Consider the following 21,288-nt stretch of genomic DNA (forward strand, 5'->3'; position numbering starts at 1 on the left):
AAAGAAAAAATAACGTCATTTAAAAAAAGTATGTTTACTTTAATAAAATTTTTGTGCGCCATAAAATAATTTCTATGCACTGAATTAGAAAAATACTATTAATGAATTATGTTAAATATTTTTACCAAATACTTTATTAACATGTATGTAGTCATGAAAAACTTAATTACATTTATTTTTTTCTTCTACGTTTTACAACGTAACGTTTCCTGTCTGCAAATTCAAAGTCACGCTTACCATTTGTTGCAGTTTTCAGAATTAAAACTTAAATATTAAAATAATGTTAAGTTTAAATCGTTAAAAAATAAATATGAAGAACTTTATTGTAAGCTACAGTAGTTTTGAATACTTTGGTTTATAGAATGTCTTCATTAAAGGTTAGTTATTAAATGTTATTTCAATGTATTTCTTTATTTTTTACATCTTTTAAGTGTCATGAAATTATTACTAAAAAAACTCAAGCTTAACAGCAAACTTAAATGTACTTATGTTATGTAAAATACATTTAAATAAAATTAGCTTATACTTAAATACTTTGTTATTTAAATAAAAACTGATTTAAATTAACCTCTTTTACATAATATAATTACATTTCAGTTTAGAGTTAAGCTTTAATTAGTTGTGGTTTAGATTAATAAATAAAAAATCTACATATGTGGCCAAAATAAATTGTGGATAAAGACTAAATATAGTTTTTTTTAAATGTTTGGAAACTAAAACCTTTCGTTTATTTTTATTCCATTGAACTAGAAAATTTTTAGGTTAGACATGTTTAATAAAAAAAAAGTAAAATTTTTATTAAATATAACTATACATATATGCAACCCTTTTTTTACTTTTGTTTAGCTGAGAGTCTACACGGAAACAAGTATTATTAACTAAAAAAATTACTTTGTTTAAGTTACTTACATAAAAGTAGTTTTTTAATTTTTTATCTAATAATGTTATTAGCACTATAATCTTTCCATTCATTTAGCTGCATTATATTTTAGATTAAAAAATTTAAAACAGTTTGTATATAACAACTTTTTCTCTTTTTTTCTCTTTATTCATTATGTATGAGCGCGCTCACTTTTCATTTTTGGTGTAACACTTTGTATTAACTATTGATCAGATGGTAGTTTGTGCTAATAGTTAAAAAAACCGTTGTTTGAGTCATGCATATGACTGTTTTGATTATTAGTTTTAGTACTTGAATTAAGTTTTGTTTTAAAAGTCTTGTTTTTTTCAGCACATTATTATTTATGAAATGCAAAAAAAAAATTGTATAAACATAAAAATTTAAAAATAACTTAAATATGGGATCATTTGTTAAACTTTTAGCTGCTTATTAACAAACCAAACGATTCTATTGTGTTTTTTAAAGCTTTTACTTAGAAAATAAAGTAAAAAATAGCTTAGAATTGATAATTATTTTAATTATGTTTTTAAGCTAGAATTTTATTGGTTATGCTTATAATTTTAAATACAGTTTTTCAAACTGTTAATATTCAAATATTAGAAAATTAATCAAACTATATTTAAGATTTTGCCTCTAGTTATTTGTACTGTATTCATTAAAATTTTGTATTGAGATAACAAGTTTTATTTTTGATAATAAATCATTACAGCACAACTGATTAATTATTCAAAATTTAAGCCTTAGCTAAAACGAGTATCTTCATTTCAACTACGTAATTTGCTACAAGCAAACATGTATCATGTACATTATCTATTAATTTTTCATTACAATTTATTATAATTTTTATGTATACTTTTTTATGTACATATTTGATATCTTAAAAAGAGTTTTGACTATCATAATAAATATTGGTATTTTTTTCACAATAGGAATGAAGAAACCTTTATGCATATTTTTTTAAGATAAATGTTGCATTTATTTTATAAATGTGTTAAATATTTTATTCTGGTGTTTTTCAGGAAATATACAGTTGGATTGTGTCTAATTTAAAAGAAGTAAAACTAACTAGAAACTGGAAAACGCTAAAAAGACAAAATCAAACGAAAACAAGGTCTTTGACGTTCGAACAAGTAACTAAAAGAAACTCACCAGTTGTGTTGCTTCGAAGAACTTCGATTCGCAAGCGCTTGCTTTCATTCAAAAGACCGAGGTCTGATTCGTATGATATATTGGCGCCTTCCATAGGCAATAATCGAAGATATACGCAGTGTCAAATAGGTGATATAATAACTAGCCCGATTTATAAGCGGAGAAGCACTTTGTTGAGTTTTAATAGGATAAAGCCTCACCAAGCCAGTTGCATGGAAAAAATCAAAGTTAACGATGAAAAGTCTATTAAGTTGTAAGTTTTTTATTATTATTCAACTGATATTATGTAACTTTAGCCTACTAGCTATTTATATAAAATCTGTTATTTACTGTTGAAGATAAAAGTAATTACGTAGTTAATTTATAATTTTATATGTTTTAAAAAATACTAAAATAAAGATTGTTGTAGTTAACTTTTATGAAAATATATAAAAGTAAAAGAGATGTTTAGATTAAACAAGGGATTAATAATTCAAACTGTTATTTTACATAAGTATTTTTTCACTATTTTTCATACATAATAGAAAACCAAAAATTATTTAGTAATGGAATTTGATTAAACAATAACACTCAAAATACAGGGAAGACTTTCGAACGAGACTCAAAGAGTACAACAACTATTTTGAAAAAAAACCAGAGGCATTGAGGGAAAGACAAAATAAAAATGGAGAGCTTGTCGTTGACGGTCTCCTGAATATATACTGGGGTATACAATCTACCTTAAGATTACAGGTAAGAAACTTAACCATAATATAATGCCGAAAATGAGTACTAAAAAGCGGTGAAAAAACACTTTTTTAAAACTTTTACTACCTTATAACATAATAAAGGTAACAACTCAAAATTTAATTTAATTAAATTGTCATAACTAAAACAATACTAATGATATTTATACAATTTATTTATCGAGAGCTAAAATATAACTAAACTTAGGCTATTATAAATTTTCTTAATGAAGTTCAGTTTAGTTAGTAATCATCTAAACGTAAAAAAACTATATGCTAACTTTTTTGTACTCTTAGTTATTTATTTAAATATTCTGAACCAAAATCTAAATTCATTTTATGAACTCTTTAAATGAGGTAAAAAAATATGCATTATCATAATTTGTAAAAGTTGAAACTGGATCAAAATTTGATCAAAACAAAAGAACTTTATATTAAGCTTAGCTTTAGTTTCGCTCGTATAATTAACACACTTTACCAAGTAAAAACACGAAATTATTAAACAAGACAACCTATTGTGTTGACAAATAAGTCACAACTTTAAAACTTGTGGCTAGAGATTTGTACTTTATAAAACAGTACAATTTCATAACAAAAAACTTAGTTTTTTTCAGCTAATAATACAAAGCTTATATATGTAAACAAACGTTTAGAACAAGTTCAATTTTTTTGGAAAAAAAAAGTAAAATGTTGTTTAACTATTTGTAGTTTTAAACTTTCAGTTTCTATCAAAAATTTTTATACTAAAAACAAAACCTTGTTGTATACATTATGAAACTATAAGGGAAACGATGTAAAATTAGAAACTAAATCTTTGATCTACTCTATCTTTGTGGCTTTAACTTTTCTTGAAATTTTTAGGAATTAAAAATAAAATTTAAAAATTTAAAAGCATCTTTGAGCGATTGTCAGTTAGTAAAAATTGCAACTAAGTTAAACTGTCTTATTAAAAATGTCTATTTAAGTCCAAATACAGTTTTTTAACATACAAGCTTAGAACTAAAATTAGACAATTAATTAATGAAGTTTGTTTAATTTAAAATATAAAAAATAAGTCGTGAACAAATAAAATCTTTAAGTTTTTGATTTAATTGTAAAACAAACGTTGTTAACGGTTGATTAGCTCTTATGAAGTTTAATAAATCTTCTAAAAAAATTCTAAAAAGTATCTAATTTTCAATTTTTAACAAACCATAAACATATAAATACAGTCTACTTCTTATCGAAATGTTAACTTTAATTTTTCACAGTTGAACACTTTTAAGTTTATAACAATAAATATGTTGTATACACAACTATTATATAGTTAGATTTAAAAGAAAATACTAACAAAAAAGTTTTACTTTTAGATAATTTAAAAAAAAAATATCGATTGTGACTTAAAAATCTAACATAAACTATTTTAATTAAAAAATGCTATTAAAAAAAAAGCATTTGACAGACTTAATCTTTTATATTTTTTGTTAGTGCTTTAAATCAATTACCTTTAAAGGCAAACGTTATATTTAGAATAATTTTAAACTGAAAAACAAGAACTATTTATAAACCATTTAAACTATAAATCTACATTGTATACTTTAAACAACTAAAATTTGTGTTTTATAAGATCTAGAGTTATTATTTTTAACTCTATGCAAGCTGCTTAAAAAAAAAAGACTTTCGATATACTAGTACTGATATTGTTTTTCAGAAAAATTAAATAAAGTTATAAATTATGTCTAACTGCAAAATCCGTTTTTTAATCATCTGTGAAGTATCTTATTATGTTATAAAGTGTGTCTGAATAAAAATAAACAAAATACAACCAAAACTAATAAAATTTAGGTCTCAGATAAGAAAAAGCTAACCTCACGTCTGAACAGAGGAAAAAAAGAAACTCTAGATTCGTAAGTTTAAAAATAAAAAAATTTATCTGATTAATTCTTATTAAAATACTAATTCAAACACGCAGAAAGAACTTTAATGAAGCTGTTGAATCAGGAAACAATAGAAGCAGTTAGTTTAAGCATACAGTATATCTAATAAAAATAATATTTAAAGTTTTATACATCTTTAATTAAGTATCTAAACACTTCAACTAAAAAACTTGAAGAAGCAAGCAAAACCAAAAGAAAAGAAGACAAATAAAATGTTATATTCAGGTAACTATGATACTTTTAAAGCTGCGAAAGGTACCTTAAGTAACAGCAAAACTAGACACCGTGTTGATGACTTTCGTAGAGCAGCGCTCAGAAAACAGCCTTCAGGTTTAAATCTAACCTATCAAAAGCTAATTTGCAAGCAATTAATCCTATTATTATTTATTTATCGACAGGGTTGTTCAACAGATCCTGTGGTCAATCTTAAAAACTTTGTTGAAACTAAAGTAACAAAAATTACCTGATTTTCTTTTCTGTTCAATTTTTAAGCAACTAATTTTTAAAACTTTGATGCATTTTTTTTCTTTTATAAATTAATCTTTAAACTCCTTAGACACATATTTTAACTTGACAAAATCTTTTTTAACTTGACAAAATCTAAGAGTTCTAAATTATGAAAAAAACAAATATTGTGATAATTCATTATCACATTGCTGAGTTTTACTTTTACTTTAATTGGTCGATAGCTAGTGATAATTTCAGAATAAAATTTTCTGCTTAAGTGTACTAAACTATTGTTAAAGTTTTTCTCAAGAAAAAAGTAATTGTATATAAATTTTTAAACTTGTAAGTTTCTTCTTTTTAACTGATTTAATGCATGCTTTACTAAAATTTTTGCGTGGGAGGCAGATTGAGATTTTTTATTTTTAGTAAAGCTTTTTTGACAAGTCTAGAAAACTATAGCTAATTTTTTTTAAACAAAGTATAATTTTAGACCTTTAAAAATCAGTTTTTTGTTTAGTAAATACATTTCTACTAATAACTACGATTTTAAACGGTTAATATGATAAGATAAACTTATATTAAGGTTAAAGTTAATTTTTGGATATAATTGATAATTGATAAATAATTATTACAAGTTCAGACAGTTACTAAGTTTCACCGCTGAACAGATTATCAAACTACGATTTTTATTCAAACAGAATTCAAATAGAATATTCTGTTTGAATTAGAATTGCAGGTTAATAACACTTTTTGCGGTGAAACTTAAAAACTGTCTGAATTTTTAATAATTTTTCACTATATAAATCTTCAGCTTCAATTTATTTCTTTATCAACCTACTATCACCACATATTTAAACGCTTGAAAATTTACTTTACTAAAAAATAGATAAAAATTCTTTACATATACTTCAAAAAAATTTTTGTTAATATGTTATTAAAAAATTTTAGTTAATTTAATTTTAATTTTCTACTAACGATTTAATTGTAACAAGTAAGTGTACTATATTTTTAATATTTTTATAACTACTTAGCTTATCCACATTGGCTTTAACAATACTTTAATATGTTTAGTATTAGAGAAGTATTCTGTCTTTTTTTTAAAAACTCTTATTGTTGGAAAATTTGATAGGTGTTATTAAGTTAGTTTTTATTGACACTTAAAACTTTTTAAAGTCAAAGCTGTAACCGATTGTAAGTCAAAACATCGAAAAGCTAAAATTTAGATACTTACGAAAATATTCTGCTAAGATTGATTTAAAGCTCAATAGTAAACAGTTATTAAAAGCTCTGTGAAAATTACTTTTTAAGCTATAACTAAATTTTATTTAGTAATGCTATATATACTTATAGGTATGCCACAAACAATTAAAACAACATTTTACTTTAAAAAATACTTTCCACAAACTTTACTGAGCTTAACATAAAAAACAATTTTTAAGAATCATAAGCATTTTAAAAACGTTAAAGAAAGACAAGTCCTTAAAGAATCAAAAATCAATACTAACTTAAGAAAGATAATATAAGTTTTCATCGTAATTTACATTTATAACAATTTAAAATCTTCAGCGTTCGGCAAAAAGTCAACTATTTACAGGTGAAAGAAAAGATGATGAGTTCAGACCGAGAAGTGTTGTGATGAGAAAAAGCGGGCAGAACAGAATGAAAAACGGCAGAAGAGCATCAATTAACGGACATTATTATAATCAAGAGGTATTTTTTTGTGAAATATATAAGTCTTTTTCTATGTAGTTGTTGTTATTTTAGAACTGCTAGTTGTGAGTTAAAGTGGTTGGTAACTTTTTTTCAACACTGGTTACTGTGAATTAAGGTGTTTTTAGACCAATTTTAAATCTAAAAAAGTCATATACTTATTAGTTATGTAGTTGGAAATTTTTTTCTACAACTGATAGTTTTGAGTAAAAGAAACATTATACTGTTTCTAATTCCAAAAGAGTCACTTATACTAATAAGGACACGAAAAACAAAAAATTTTATAATTATAAATTTAACGTTTTTTTAATCAATGGATTTTAAAATATTTTAAAAAATAAGTATAAAAGTTTCCCCAAAACTCAATTATTTATTTTTTTCAAATTGGTATTCCAATCACAACTTTTTACTTTTGAAAATATTTTAAGATGAATTATGTTTGTTCTTATGTTTTAGATTAAGTCTGTTGCTGTATTTTTCTTTTTACTTTTAGATTACAACTTTGTATTTTAACAGTCTATGTCATAACAACATTAGAATTTTAAGTAATATATTTTCTATTATAAAATTTAATTTATTAAAAATGAGATACTTTAAACTGTTTAGCTATAAAGTACAAGTAGCATAAAAAAGATTTTTTCAAGTTGTTTAACTTACAGAATTACGTAACAAAAAATCTCTATGCCAATATTAAGTTTATATTCAGCATAATAAGCTGTTTAAAAAAATTAGTTTTGATTAAGAATTTAATTATTACTGAAGAGCACTACAGAGCAAAACGTTGTTTTATAAAAAACTCTTTGAAATAACAGATTTAATTATGTTTTAGCTTTAAAATGGCACAACAACTAAAGCTATTATTTTGTTTAGAAGTGAAATCTAAAATTTCTACACCAAGCTTAGTTTTAGTATGAACTTTATAAAAAATGAGCTTTAACAATTAACTTAAAGTAAATAGCTAGAAAATTTTAGTTTGTAAATTTTTAGAAAAACAATTAAGTCATTAAAAATGCTTAATTTTTAAGTTGCAAAGTTTCAATTTTAAATGCAGTAAATTGACATTTAAGTTCAAATTTTATAATTTTTTTTGACTGTATATTTTTACTAACAAGTTTTGAAATTACTAAATAAAAGTAATAAAGTTATGTTTTTATTAAATAAATTTGTTAAAAGTATAATACTTAGTAATAATAAATAGTGCTATATTTTTAATGATATTTATTTTTTTTGCAATTGAGTTATAAATTATCTTTCAAAATTTAATGATATTAAGCTTACAACTTATACGGGTATACTATCAAAATCCACCCGCGTTCAAAATCCACCCCGTTTTTTTTTATTTCATTAATTTTTTATTTTTATTTTTTGTACTTATTTATTATTTATTTTTCACTATCACAATTACCCCTAACTCTTACCCTCGATCGGTAAGCGGTTCTTGAATTTGACTGGATGGATTTTGATTGTGTAGATTTAGAACGTGGATGAATTTTTAACGTGTGCCACTTATTTATACGGGGTTTTTAATTCTGCAGATAAGTAAATTTTTAACATTATGTTCAATAGTTCCTAAGAAAAAATAAACTGAAAAATATTTTTTGAGTTTAATTGAAATTTGAAGTTTTTTGCTTTGAGAAAATATAAATATATTTGTTAGACGGCGGTTTTCACACCAGTGTACGGGTCAGTGACGAAGGTACGAGTCAACAGCACCAACGACGCCCACCGGGTCATCAGCAGACTGTTTCAAAAATTCAAAATAGAAAATGAATCCGAAGAATTCAGCTTGTTTTTAGTTAAAGATACGCAAGGTGAGTTTTAACTGTTTTTTAGTATAAAGTACCAACTTTATTTTAAAAGATAAATTATATACTTTTAAGTGTTTAAATTATATGATTTTTTAAATATTACAATGTCAGTCATGAACTAAATGTTTTTTTTTTGGTAAATCAAGGCTTATTTTTTATACTCAGCTTGATAATATTTAAATTTTTGTATATTTGTTTTAGAGTTAAGAAAATTGCCTGATAGTGAGTTTCCTTTACTGACCAGAGTTTTAAGCGGCCCAAATGAAAACATCAGTAAACTTTTTATAATGGAAAAAAGATTACACACTGATATTACACAAGAGGTTTGAAGATTAGTTATTGACTATAAAAGAGACTATTTAAAGTAAAAGATCTAAAAATTATTATTATTGTTTATTTGCTACAAGTAACCTCTTACTTATTCTTTAAAGAAGCTTTAAAAGTATGCTAAAATGCAACTAACAAAAGTTTTTGTTGAATTTTTTTTTTTTACTTTTATAGATAACAATCAGTGTTTTTCAATAAACGTTTCAATACGTTTTCTCTGCAGCTCATCAAAAACTTACTGCAAACATTTGAAGCAAAAAATTAGTTTTTTCAAACTAAAAACAATAAACTTTAGAAAACTACTTGAGTGATTAATTAGATTGCTGTAAACAACCAATCAACGAAAATCAATTTTCAAATTTTTCTAGATTATTGTAAAATAGTAATTAATGCAAAATAAACATTTTAAATTACAAAATAGAATGTTTAAAACAAACATAGACACTTTTAAGTAAATAAAGTAACCAAAGAAACTTTTAAATAAATTAACCGAAGACACTTTTATATAAATAAAGATCCTATCCTACCTTGATAAAAGGTGTATTATTTACAAACTTGCTTCTGCGAATGAAGTTATACTGGTTAAACATCTAGGCATCTAAAAACGAGAGTGAATGAACTTATAACTAAATAGGTATTACACTTTATTAAAGAAAAGACTAATAATAAGACGAATACTGTTAAAAATGCGACAAAAACAGAACAATAGATAGCAGAACATCTGATTAACAACGTCGATTGTGCAAACAACTATGATTTATCGAGATTTAAGATCAACAATTGTACAAATTCCCTTGATTTGGTTAGATTAGAAATAATCTCAATATTTTTAAGTTAACCTGAACTATTTAAGCAGAAAGAGTTTGACTAAAAGGTTTCTTTATTTATTTAAAAGTTACTTTGTTTGTTTTAAACATTTTGTTTTGTTTCGTAATTAGAAATGATTATTTTGAATTAATTACTTTTTTACATCAATCTAGAAAAACTTAAAAATTGATTTTTGTTGATTGGTTTTTTACAGTAATCTAGTTAACCACTTAAATAGTTTTCTAAAGTTTACTGTTTTTAGTTAAAAAACTATTGTTTTACTTCGAATGTCTGCAGTAAGTTTCTATTGAGTTGTAGTGAAAATATATTAAAACTTTTATTGAAAAACATTGATTGTTATCTATATAAATAAAAAACTACAGTAGGCTTTTGTTTTTGATATAAAATAACTTTCACAAACTAAATGATGATTAGTATTATAAAAACACTCTGTTATAAACAATTTAAACGGATGTTGCTTTTTAGATTAGTTTGTTTTGCTACTGCCAACTGTAATGTCTTTACGTTGACAGTAATTAAACATTGTGTAAATTTGTAATTGATTTAAAAGTTGTCCCAATACAAGGTTTTTATCACATTTACTTACATTCTTTGAAATAAAAAGAATCTTTTTAAAACTGAAAATACTCTCATTTTTAAAGTCAATTTTTTTGTTTGGTTTAACTTAGTATAGTTGTTCATATTACTACTTCTTTTTTGTTTTGTTCCATATGAAATATTTAAGATTTTCAGTAATTAGACACTAACAATTTATTAATAAAAATACTTTTACACAATTTTACAACAATTTATTTTTGCAAAATATCGATTTTTAGACGAAATGTTTAGTGTGTGGCTGACATGGGTGTATAACTTAATCAGAAATGTTTCAATCTTCACTTAAACTAAATTGACTAAAAGTTATTTCAAAAAAAGATAAAGTTATTATTTCACCTAAAATTTTTTGACTAGGCACACTCTGAAATTAAAATTTTCATTAAATATTTTTTATTAATGTGATTTATTTTTTATTTAAGATTCTGAAAAAAAAAACATGTGTTAGTAATGAATTTTCTAAAGATAAAATAAGGGTAATAATCAGATAGACTATATTTTTGAAAATGTACGTTTATCAATATCAAATTTAGGAGACGATTAAAACACGTTTGTTTTTAAGTTTAAAAAACCTACTTAGTCTTAAAAAAGAATTGTATAATTGCACGAATAGTCATGTAGTTGAAAGTTTATTTAAACACATTAGTTTAAACTCATATAACTGCCTCACATTGTAAATTACAAACAAGAAGAAAACAGTAAATAACTTACTTTTCTGTCTTTATTTAAAAACTTTAAGATGATTGAGTATTAAAACTTATTTAAGTTATAAACATTATTTATTGTGTTTAACTTTATTGCACGTTAAAATATCAGAGAGACGGGTAATTTAGGTTTTTTCAAATTTTTATAACTTAATCAAATTTATTAAAAAACTTATTTGAATATTTAAGTTTTTAAAAAGCCTTTCTTTGTTGTTAAATGCTAGTTAATAAATAACTTTTTGCTTTGTAAGAAAAAACAACATGCATTGGTTTCAAAAACTAATAATCTATAAAATTACAACTTGTAGCATAAAAAAAATTTACATACTTTATCATCCATTGCTGTTTTTAAAGGTAGCTCAGTTTATGAAAATGGATCCGAATCTACTCCGTGTATTCATTACAAAATATCGAGAAGAAGAAGAAAAAGAAGTTAATAAAATGAAGCAGAGGTCAGTTTTTCATTAAATTCATTAACAACTTTAAAAGCTCAAGTTATCAATAATAAATATCATTTTACTAACGGAAAAAAAGTCTGCAAGTAATGTATGCACAACGCAAGTTTATTTTATCTGTATGATTAAACTGTATGTTATACAATTTAAAGACTTTTTTGACTTTACATAAAACAAAATATAATAAAATTCTTTTATAGAACTTTTTCGATAAAATCGAAAATTAAGTTCTAGATATGTTTTGTGTAGTAATGTACCGGACCCACAATTTCAGGTCCGGCCGGACCCGGACTTTATTTTCAAATCAGAATCCGGCCGGAACCGGATCCGGACTTTTTTTTCAAATTAAAATCCGGCCGGAACCGGATCCGGACTTTTTTTTCAAATTAGAATCCGGCCGGAACCGGATCCGGACTTTTTTTTCAAATTAGAGTCCGGCCGGATCCGGATATCAGACAAAAATGGCAATATCCGGCCGGACCCGGATAGTGAGTCCGGTGCATCATTAGTATAAACTAGCCTGAGTCAGAATGAGATTTATTAAAACTAAAAAAAAAGAACTTTAATCTAATAATAAGTAGAACAGCTAGCCACTTTGTTTTAAATTTACGTGTATTTTTATAGCTTTAATTTCTTTAATATTTTGACTATCAAACGTAAATTAATCATTAAAAATTGTTTTAAAACAACTACTAATCAATGAACTAAGTTTTTTTTCAGACGTTTGCATCGTATTTTTCAAAATATATTATTAAAATAAAAAGTAGACTTGTCGTGTAAAAATAATAATGCTTGCTTTTTTAATTTTTTCAATGTTTAAATATATAAAAAAATGATAACTATAAATTCAGGTTCGAGTTCTACAGGAAAATGGTTGAAAAGTACATTAACAAAACATCAGACGAAGAAATTCTAGAAATAACGTAAAAATGATCGTCTTTTTTAAATTCATAACTTTTTATGATATTAGCAATTTTTGAATTGAATAGTTTTTAACTTATTTCTAGCCATAATAATTAAAGTTTCTACGTAGCATATGCAAACCATAAATTTTGTAAAATATTAAGTATTTAAAACAAATTAAGCTTTGAAAACTCTTTTATTTTCTAATACTATTCTAGAGTGCATTTTTTAGAAAAACCTAAAACTAAACTTTAGATATTTGTGTTAAAAGTTACTAGATTTGGTAGATTCTAGATAGATTTTATTTTATTACAATAAAAATTGGTTTATGTGCAAATTAGCTTTATATTAAAATAAATCAAAAAATACTTGTAACTTGAAATGTTCATAAAACATATGCTCAATAACTTCTTTAAATTTATTAAAAATTCATTTTAAATTATTATAGGTTCTAATACGCCTTATACTATATTTTTTCAACTATTAGCGTTTTCAATAAATATTTTTGTATAAAACTTTAAACTTATTAAGCGTACTTACACAAAAGCTAATATAAATAAGTTATCAATAACCTCCCTAAAAAGTATTATTAAAAATTAAGTTTATTGCTTGAATAAAAAATGTCGAACCGCTGCATACAAAAATGTAGTTTTTTTTAATCACAATTCTTTTTTTTACGCTTGTCCATAAGTTTTATCTCAAGTAGTTATGACTCTTGAAAAGTTTTAACAATTTAAAATATTTTGTAAGTTGAATTAAAAAAAGTATCATATGCTTAAGAAAACTTTCTGATTTGTAAGAAAGTACTGCAGCTGTCTGCCAAGCATTTTTTAAATTGTAAATTGTAATTTTGAAGACCTTGTATACTGATTTAGTAGACTAACAAAATTCAGTTATTTCATTTAAAAGTTTTCACGATCTCTTAACATACTAGGCAAATTATAATTTTACAGAGTGTGATTGGATTTGTAAAAATAAATAAAGTTAATACTTAAAAATTAAAAGATAAATCTTTATTTATTAACATGAAAAAAAGTAGACTAGGTCATAATGACTATATGTTTTAAGTTTTATAACATAACAAATATTTTTAAATAGTAAAATAGTACTGAAAATTTTATAAAGACAAGCTGTTTGTTGTCAAACAAACGCTTTTTGAAATACTTTCAAACACACATACAAACAGTTCGAAATTTAAGAGTTTCAACAATGATTATGATCATTCGTAGTCGCAAGAATCATTACAAAATATATTTCACCTTTATGACTTCAAGAAGCCAAATTTAAAAATGGTTTAAATTATCACAGATAAGGATTAAACTCTAATATTTATACAAACATAAAATAAGAACTGCCTTTTAAAATTCGTATAGTTTATTTACCTTATCCTAAAATGTGAATCAAAATTAAATTTAAAAGTTATACAATCGACCAATTGTAGAAAAATCAACTCAAATTTAATGTAAATCAATAAATCAGTAAATCTCATTAAACGAAGAAAAAATAATAATTTAAAATAAATGTTACTAAAAAAACTTTTCAAAATTCTTATCTTAATCCATAAAGCAAATACACCTACAAAAATTAAGTAGTATGTATATGTTATAAAAGATTTTCAGAATTTAATAAGCAATTTTTTTTTCACAGACCGGACACTAACAGACTCTATATAGAAAGAACTACTCAACAATTAGAAAAACAAAAAATAATTAAATTAACAAGATACTCATTCACAGTTTACTTGAGCTACAACTATTGAATAAAATTTGAAAAATACTTCATCTTACTTTGCAAAAGTGTTTTTATTAAAAAATCAAGTCTCTGTCGGAGACTTATGCTTCAAGGGCAAGTTCTGTCCAACGGTCGTAGTTTGCTGGCTTCTGTTGTACAATAAGTTGTAGCTATCACTTAAAAATGTTTAAGATGTTAAAAATGCAACTTGACATTCAAATTTATCTAGTACGTTTGTTAGTTACACCGGCTTAAAAACTAATTTTAGATAAAAAACGTCGAATAAAAAGTAAAACGGGAAATAGTTAACTTAATTTGAATGTAAAAGTTGTTTGATTTTTGCAGATTTCTTAGATTTACTTATCAACGCATTAAAATAATAGCAAAACAGTTTCAAAGACAGTCCTTGGATAGAAATTAATCTTGAAAAGTTGGATTTTAAGTTTACATGATAATAAGTTAATGCTACAGTTTATTAACATTAAACTTCAAAAAATTAAGTTAAAAAAAACATAAAACTTGGAAAAAAAATGGTATTTTTTAAAGAAAATGATAAAATTAATCTAAATACAAAGCTAGAGAAAAAGTACTTATACATTCTTTTAATACTTAGTTCAAGCCATTTTCTTAGGCTTATAAATCTTTACTATGTCAAACTATAAAATGAAGTTTTATAGAATTTAGTCATTACAGGCGGTGTTTATCTATCAAAAATTAATTTTATAATTTTTTTGTAACTTAATAAATCAACAAAACTTGCTTATTTACTGTTGTTTAAAACCTAAAAAAAAATCTTTAAAAATTCAAAGATAAAATGTAACTATTGAAAATTATAGTTAATCGTTTGCTAATAGAGACCCTAACGAAGCAAGTTCGTTGGATAATATGTATAATAAATTTACACAGTACTCTGTCTTTATCAAACTAACAGAGTATCTCAAGAGTATTTACAAGAGTATCTCTTCAACTTTCATAGCTCCGTTGAAATGAGTTACCTTGTTAACACACAGAAACATGTGTTAGTTAATTAAAGAAAAAGTATTGTAAAAATTTGTTATTAAAATGAAATGTATTGTTTTTCTCATGTTATAGCGATTTTAACACATATTTATAGTTTTTGCAAGTTTCTTAGCAAATTTTGACAACGACTTTACAAATGAAAAGAAAACAACATTTAAAAAAAAAGATTAACCACAATTTTTATATGTAATGTACTTTCGTATAAGAGCCATACAACAAGAAGTTTAAAAGCAAAATATCATCGGTTAGTAGAGACTGAAAACTTAGTTTACCATAAAGACCTTCAAATCAGAATGGACTTTGAAACTTACACGAATTTAACAGAACTATAATTGAAAGATGTATACAGCCGCAAATACATATACAAACAAAGAATACTTAATTACAATTTTCAACGATGTTAGATATAATGTGTAGTTAATAACTTAGATTTTCGTACAATAGAATTTTTCTGGTAAGCAGCTTGTGTACTTACGGGTTATATAAATTGGAATATATATAGTTACAGAAGAGAACAGTTTGTCATCTGCGTCCTTGATAAAAGCAATCATCTATATTTTAATAAAATTCTAATGTGGTGTACTTTATTCACATAAAGGAAGTAAAGAATATAAAGTATAAGAAAACTATAATAAAACTACAATTGAACAATAAGAATACTAAAAGTATCCAATAACTTAACGGAGCATGTTAAATTTAACGTATATACAACATAATAATAAACATCACCTTCACTGATACTACTGTGAGTAATTGCAAGAAAAATACTTTTATAAGCATTGCACAAATGTAAATCCTTGTAATAAAACAGTTTTGTACATTTTTATTAAATAAATTTTTAGAAAAACGTCAAGGCAATGTTATTATTTCTACTATATTTAGCTTATTTGCGAATCTTTTTTAAATTGTAAAATATTTAAGCTTATGCGATACAATTCAACTAGCACAGCTAAACTTATGAAGTTTTAAAAATCTTAGTTAATTGCAGATTGATTTTTAACTCGTTTCTAAACTCTGATGGCAACTAGTTTTTGGAAAATTTTCTAAGGTTTTAAAAATTGATTCCAGGTTTTAGAAAGTACATGTTTTTTTGACCATTTCTAGTAGTTACTTAATCTTAAGTTAAAAAAGATTTTTTTTGATAAATTTAAGCTAATTAAACGATACATTATTACTATTATTCAAATTTTGTTTTGTTGTATTCTAACCTGAACTATTATTTTGAATCAATTTTTCAAAGTTTTTCGCATATGGGTATTCAAAAGTCTTTATGTTGATATATAACAAAAAAGGCATACAATCAAGTTAAAATTTGTCATTAGTTTTAGTTTATTATTATAATTCATCACCCTAATTAATTAAACAACATTTTAAAATTTGAACAACTAACATAAAGTTAATTAAAAATGAAAACACGAACTAAATGCAAGAACTAAAAGAAAATCTATAAAGTATGAACAATTAAATAATAACTTATATTATAAAGTTAGGATTTATTATAGGTGCTGTAAATATATTGGGCAAAAAACATTGCATCAGGCATTTTTATTTGGTTCTGCTCTTGCTTTTAATTTTCTCTTGCCCTTAGTTTTCTTTTTTTCTGCTCTAATAAGTTGCAGGAGTCAGAAATATGTTATTTTAACTGATTTTATATGAAATTAGAAAAACAATGGACGTGCAAGTAAAAAAATAGTATTATTAATCAAACTAATAATTTAAATAACAAATTATCAAGTACTAATTTAAAACTTGTAATATACTTTTTGTAAATCTCAAAACGATAAATTAACATTTTATATTAAACATAATTGTTAGAAATTAAAATTATAAAAATTCTTGGTTTTTTCACAATTTTTGTATAAAAAATTTCCATACTCAACGTTTTTTTGCCTAAATTGTCAAATTCGAGGTTTTTCAAGGTTTCCTGATTTTGTGGCCACCCTATATACTACAAACCTAATTTTATAAGATCTTTCGTAATTCTTTAGATTTTAACTTTAGATTTTAACTTTAAAGTAACTTTATATTTTAACAAATGTTTGCTTATAGAACGCTAATAAAATATTCACATAAGGTTTTTTGAATTAAATAAACGAATGATATTATACTGAGATAAAGTCTTTTAAATTTATAAATTGATAAGACAAACAATAATCAGGGTTGCTAAATATTTATTGGTCAATTTTTAGTATAAAATAACACTTGAGAAAAAAAAAACTGTCCTATATAGTATAACAACATTGAAAATACACATTAAATGTGTTTTGTTATAAAAAAAATTTAATTGATACAAACAATTTTTTATCCTAGTGGTAGATTTTTCGTGTCTAATCGAAATTTCGTTAGTTTTCACATGCAAAAATAGTTTAAAACTCTAGGTTTCTTAGTGGTTTTTGTTTGAAATTCAAGGTTTTTACAAAATTTCTCAAATTCCAAGTTTATCTATATTTTTTTGTCAAACTCTAGGACTATAGGTTTTTGGCAACCCTGAATAATAAAATTCTGCATTTTTTAAATGGGAGCTTTATTTTAAAACGGTAGTAAAAATAATGTTTTTGGTCTACCTTTTTATTTAAAAACGGTACACACTAACTTATGATATAGTAATTCAGATTGTATTTTCTATAAAAGTTTAAAAAGTAAGCAATGATAAATAAAACTAGTTCATTAATTGTTTTAATAATCATTTCATGAATTTTGAATTATACTAGCACTTGTTTGTAAGTATTTAATATTTATACAAAAATTTGTTAAAAACATTAGTTTTATTCATTGTTAGTTCACTAAAATATAAAATTACTTGAGTTTATCTTTTAAACTTAGTGAATAAAATTAATTCAATATAATATATTGTATTAAGAGAGATAAGAATTAAATTCTTGAGTAGGTCTCATACAGAACAAATAAATATTCGAAACAACATCATTTTAAACAAAAGACAGGGTTGCCACTTGTTTTTTCAAAAAAATTTCAAGGTTTTCCAAAATTCTTACAGGTTTTTAAAAGTACACATTTTTGGGTCTATTTTTAGTTTAAAGTTGATTTTAAGGTAAGAAACTGTGTAAAATAGCATAAAAATATTTAAAAGATACTGTATAGCTAATTTAAATGTGTTTTAAAATAGAAAAATTTTTGACAATCACAAAAGTTTTTTATCTATATGATAGATTTTTTGTGTCAAATCGAAAATTTACTACTGAACATGTTAAAATTATTAAAATTCCAGGTTTTTCAAGGTTTCCAGGTAAAGTGGCAACCCTGAAAAGAAGAACTTAATGATACAAAAACCTAAGTCTCTTTGAGAAAAGGGGAAATGTTTGGTAGGAAACTGCATTAACTTTTCTAGTGGAACATAAGAAAGTTTATTGAATACAACTTGATACTAAATATATTTCAAAATATTTTGAAACGCACAAAAGCTGTTTTTATTAAAATCATTCTTCATATAGTTACACATAACTAAAAACTAAATAACTTTAAACAACGCAATTTTTTAATTATTTAAACAGTAAGTTTTGTTAGTTCGTTTACTTTACCTGCCGTTTAAAATAACTGAATACAAAGAACAGCTAGGATCAGAAAAACATAAACTTGCATCACAATTACTTTCGTAGTTTTCAATTTTTCTTCCTTTGCACATAGACTTCAACGCATTTTTTCTTTTGCACTTTTCGTTTGTTTTTTCTACTTGAGTAGTCAAAAACTTTTCAAAGGGCGTGTTACTTTTCAGACTGTCTTTAAAAAAACACCTTTTGTTTACGTTGACAAAAGACAACGTGCTTTTTTTCTTTTTACAACAGTTTTCAACCAACAGTTCGATCGAAGTTTTGTTTTGGTCACCATATGCGTTGAATATTTTACTTTTAGATGTGATAAAACTTAAACTCGACGTACTGCTTTCGGAATCAAACGGTTCTGAAGTCGTAGTACTCATACAGACATTGTCAACATAATTTTCGGTGGCAGCTGTAGGGTGCAAGCTTGTAAAGTTTTCAGACTGGTTGTTGATTTGAACTTCCGGAACCCAGGCCGGTATAGAGTCCAAGCTTCGAGAAACGTGCAAATTCAAATTGTCGAAACCCCCGCTCAAACCAATTGGTTCATTTGGCGGCTGGTCTGAAAATTCTTCAGAAAAAAATGTGCTACTCGAGGACTGCTTGAGTAAAACATTGGAAGAGTTAGGAATTTCGTAGAAACTGTCGCTGCTCGTGCTTGATTTCAAGCTTTCGATGTTGTAGCTGCTTTTTTCCAATGCCATCAAATCTTGGCCCTTCATTTTTTCGCAAACACTTTTATCACTGTCGAACGAATCGCTGGAAGACATAGACAGATTGGAACAAGAAACAAATAACTTGTTTGACCCAAAATTACTTTCAATCACTGGCGGGCCAAAGGCATTTTCTGAAGATGATGAACCTGATCTTAAAGAATTCAACATCAGAACTCTATTTTCCTTAAAGTCTTCATCTGAGAATAAGTTATCAAAACAGTAGTTATTTTCTAATCCTGTTTTTTTCTGGGGAAAATTATAAATATTTTTTTTGCGATTTGGGTTTTTTAATATAGATTTAATATTCTTTTTACGCAGGCTAGGAGTTAAAAAGGTTTTCTTTTCAAACTTTTCCTTATTATAAATCTCGTTTTGTTTGCTCATACCGTTATTTTTGTTTTGTTGAACAACTTTATTGTTTCTGTCTGTTATTTTTTCATTTGATTTTTGTTTTGAAATAGATATCAAGGAAACGTCACTTGAAGACGAGTTTTTTTGTGTTTTTTTATGATCTACACTTTTTATAAAACTATTACTCATATCACACTTAGTATAATCATAAGAGTACTTCTGAGTAAGAATTGCTTCTGAAGACTTGTAAACTATTTGGTTACTTCTCAAGAAGTTTTTGTATATGTCATCCAACGAAACTGTTTCTATCTCCGGTCTTGACTTTGTAACTTTTCTTATTTGTTTCGACCTAGGCTCCATCTTTTTTAAGCGAGTTTTCTGAAATTTTACAAAATTTGTATAACTTTATGTTTATAATGAACAGAAAAAAGTATAAGAGCTACCACTTAAATTAAAGTTTAGTTTAAAACAATTTTCATTTAAGAAATAATCTAATCCTTTTTAATAAAAACATGAATTATAATCAAGTACATTTTCTAATTACTACCAGTCAAAACAAACTTTTTTATCTTTAAAACGAACAGTTTCTGAAATCTGACAGGTCTGATTTCCATCAATGTCATCGAACATGCTTTCATAATTAACTTCTTCTTTACTTGTTTGAAACAAGTAAGCTGGATAAGCAGAACAATAAAACAAACCGCCGCAGATTGCACACACCGACACTAAACGAACTACTCCTGAAACTTCAAAAAAAAAAAAAACTTTTATTTTTTAATTTGTTGTTTAGTAAAATGAATAACTTGTAAATATTTTCTAAATCATCTCTGGAAATACTAAACGTTATAAGTAAAGCAAAATAAAAAAAATAGATGTGATGAACATCATTAAATGGGTTTTTCTACCAAATAAATTATTTTAATGCATTAAATATGAAATTAAATTTTGTTAGATAACCTAGCTGATATGATTTTAAATGCAAATGGTTTTTCTGACTCACATAAAAACTGTATAAAAGACTTCTTGCTGTTCATTTCTAAGAGGCTAATGCTTTCGATCGACTGACTTCACAGAGTTTCTGGCTTGACTTAATTACATCATAAAAATATATTAAATAATTCTGTAGAGTCCAATAACTTACAACATGTAAAGTAAATTTTAACAAAAGCTAATAAAACTAAATTTACTGACTCGTCTTTTTTACCAACTAAATAATTTAAAACTACGAACAAAAATAGTCAATAAACTTACACCAAAACATTAAATAGTAAATAAAACTAACTAAATAAGATCTATTAATTTTATATTTAGTTTAATATACTAATTAGTAAAAGGCTTGAAAATTATTTTTAACTAAAAAATTTAAGGTTAATCAAAGTTTTAAATTTTAAAGGCGCCAATGGTTTACTTGAAAAGAATAATTATATTAATTGTACTATTTTGTCATAA

The 21,288-nt window shown here is 24.7% G+C and overlaps 2 protein-coding genes across 2 annotated transcripts; one reads left to right on the forward strand and one right to left on the reverse strand.

The window, feature by feature from the left end:
- The first annotated feature begins 236 nt into the window (after positions 1–236).
- On the forward strand, positions 237–12,798 carry LOC145840564 (ras association domain-containing protein 2-like). Its single transcript, XM_082947865.1, has 10 exons — positions 237–377; positions 1,921–2,303; positions 2,632–2,782; positions 4,600–4,661; positions 4,727–4,770; positions 6,733–6,848; positions 8,506–8,659; positions 8,858–8,979; positions 11,464–11,561; positions 12,416–12,798. The coding sequence occupies exons 1-10, from the start codon at positions 363–365 to the stop codon at positions 12,489–12,491; spliced, it is 1,221 nt and encodes a 406-aa protein (XP_082803991.1). The 5' UTR covers positions 237–362; the 3' UTR covers positions 12,492–12,798.
- A 5,627-nt stretch (positions 12,799–18,425) lies between these two features.
- On the reverse strand, positions 18,426–20,955 carry LOC145840822 (uncharacterized). Its single transcript, XM_082948161.1, has 3 exons — positions 20,840–20,955; positions 20,401–20,585; positions 18,426–20,217 (listed from the first exon to the last, which is right to left on the reverse strand). The coding sequence occupies exons 1-3, from the start codon at positions 20,871–20,873 to the stop codon at positions 18,751–18,753; spliced, it is 1,686 nt and encodes a 561-aa protein (XP_082804287.1). The 5' UTR covers positions 20,874–20,955; the 3' UTR covers positions 18,426–18,750.
- Between the last annotated feature and the right edge of the window lie 333 nt (positions 20,956–21,288).

The sequence above is a fragment of the Thalia democratica genome, chromosome 7 (assembly GCF_965202585.1).
Source record: "Thalia democratica chromosome 7, ktThaDemo2.hap1.1, whole genome shotgun sequence".
In the NCBI taxonomy this organism is placed as follows: domain Eukaryota; kingdom Metazoa; phylum Chordata; class Thaliacea; order Salpida; family Salpidae; genus Thalia; species Thalia democratica.

Coding starts and splice junctions, on each gene's coding strand:
- LOC145840564 (XM_082947865.1), top strand. Junction 4,662..4,726: donor AAAAAAGAAACTCTAGATTC/GTAAGTTTAAAA, acceptor TCAAACACGCAG/AAAGAACTTTAATGAAGCTG. Junction 8,660..8,857: donor TTTAGTTAAAGATACGCAAG/GTGAGTTTTAAC, acceptor TATTTGTTTTAG/AGTTAAGAAAATTGCCTGAT.
- LOC145840822 (XM_082948161.1), bottom strand. CDS start 20,873: ATGAACAGCAAGAAGTCTTTTATACAGTTTTTAT. Junction 20,586..20,839: donor GTCTTTTATACAGTTTTTAT/GTGAGTCAGAAA, acceptor TTTTTTTTGAAG/TTTCAGGAGTAGTTCGTTTA. Junction 20,218..20,400: donor TTCGTTTTAAAGATAAAAAA/GTTTGTTTTGAC, acceptor GTAAAATTTCAG/AAAACTCGCTTAAAAAAGAT.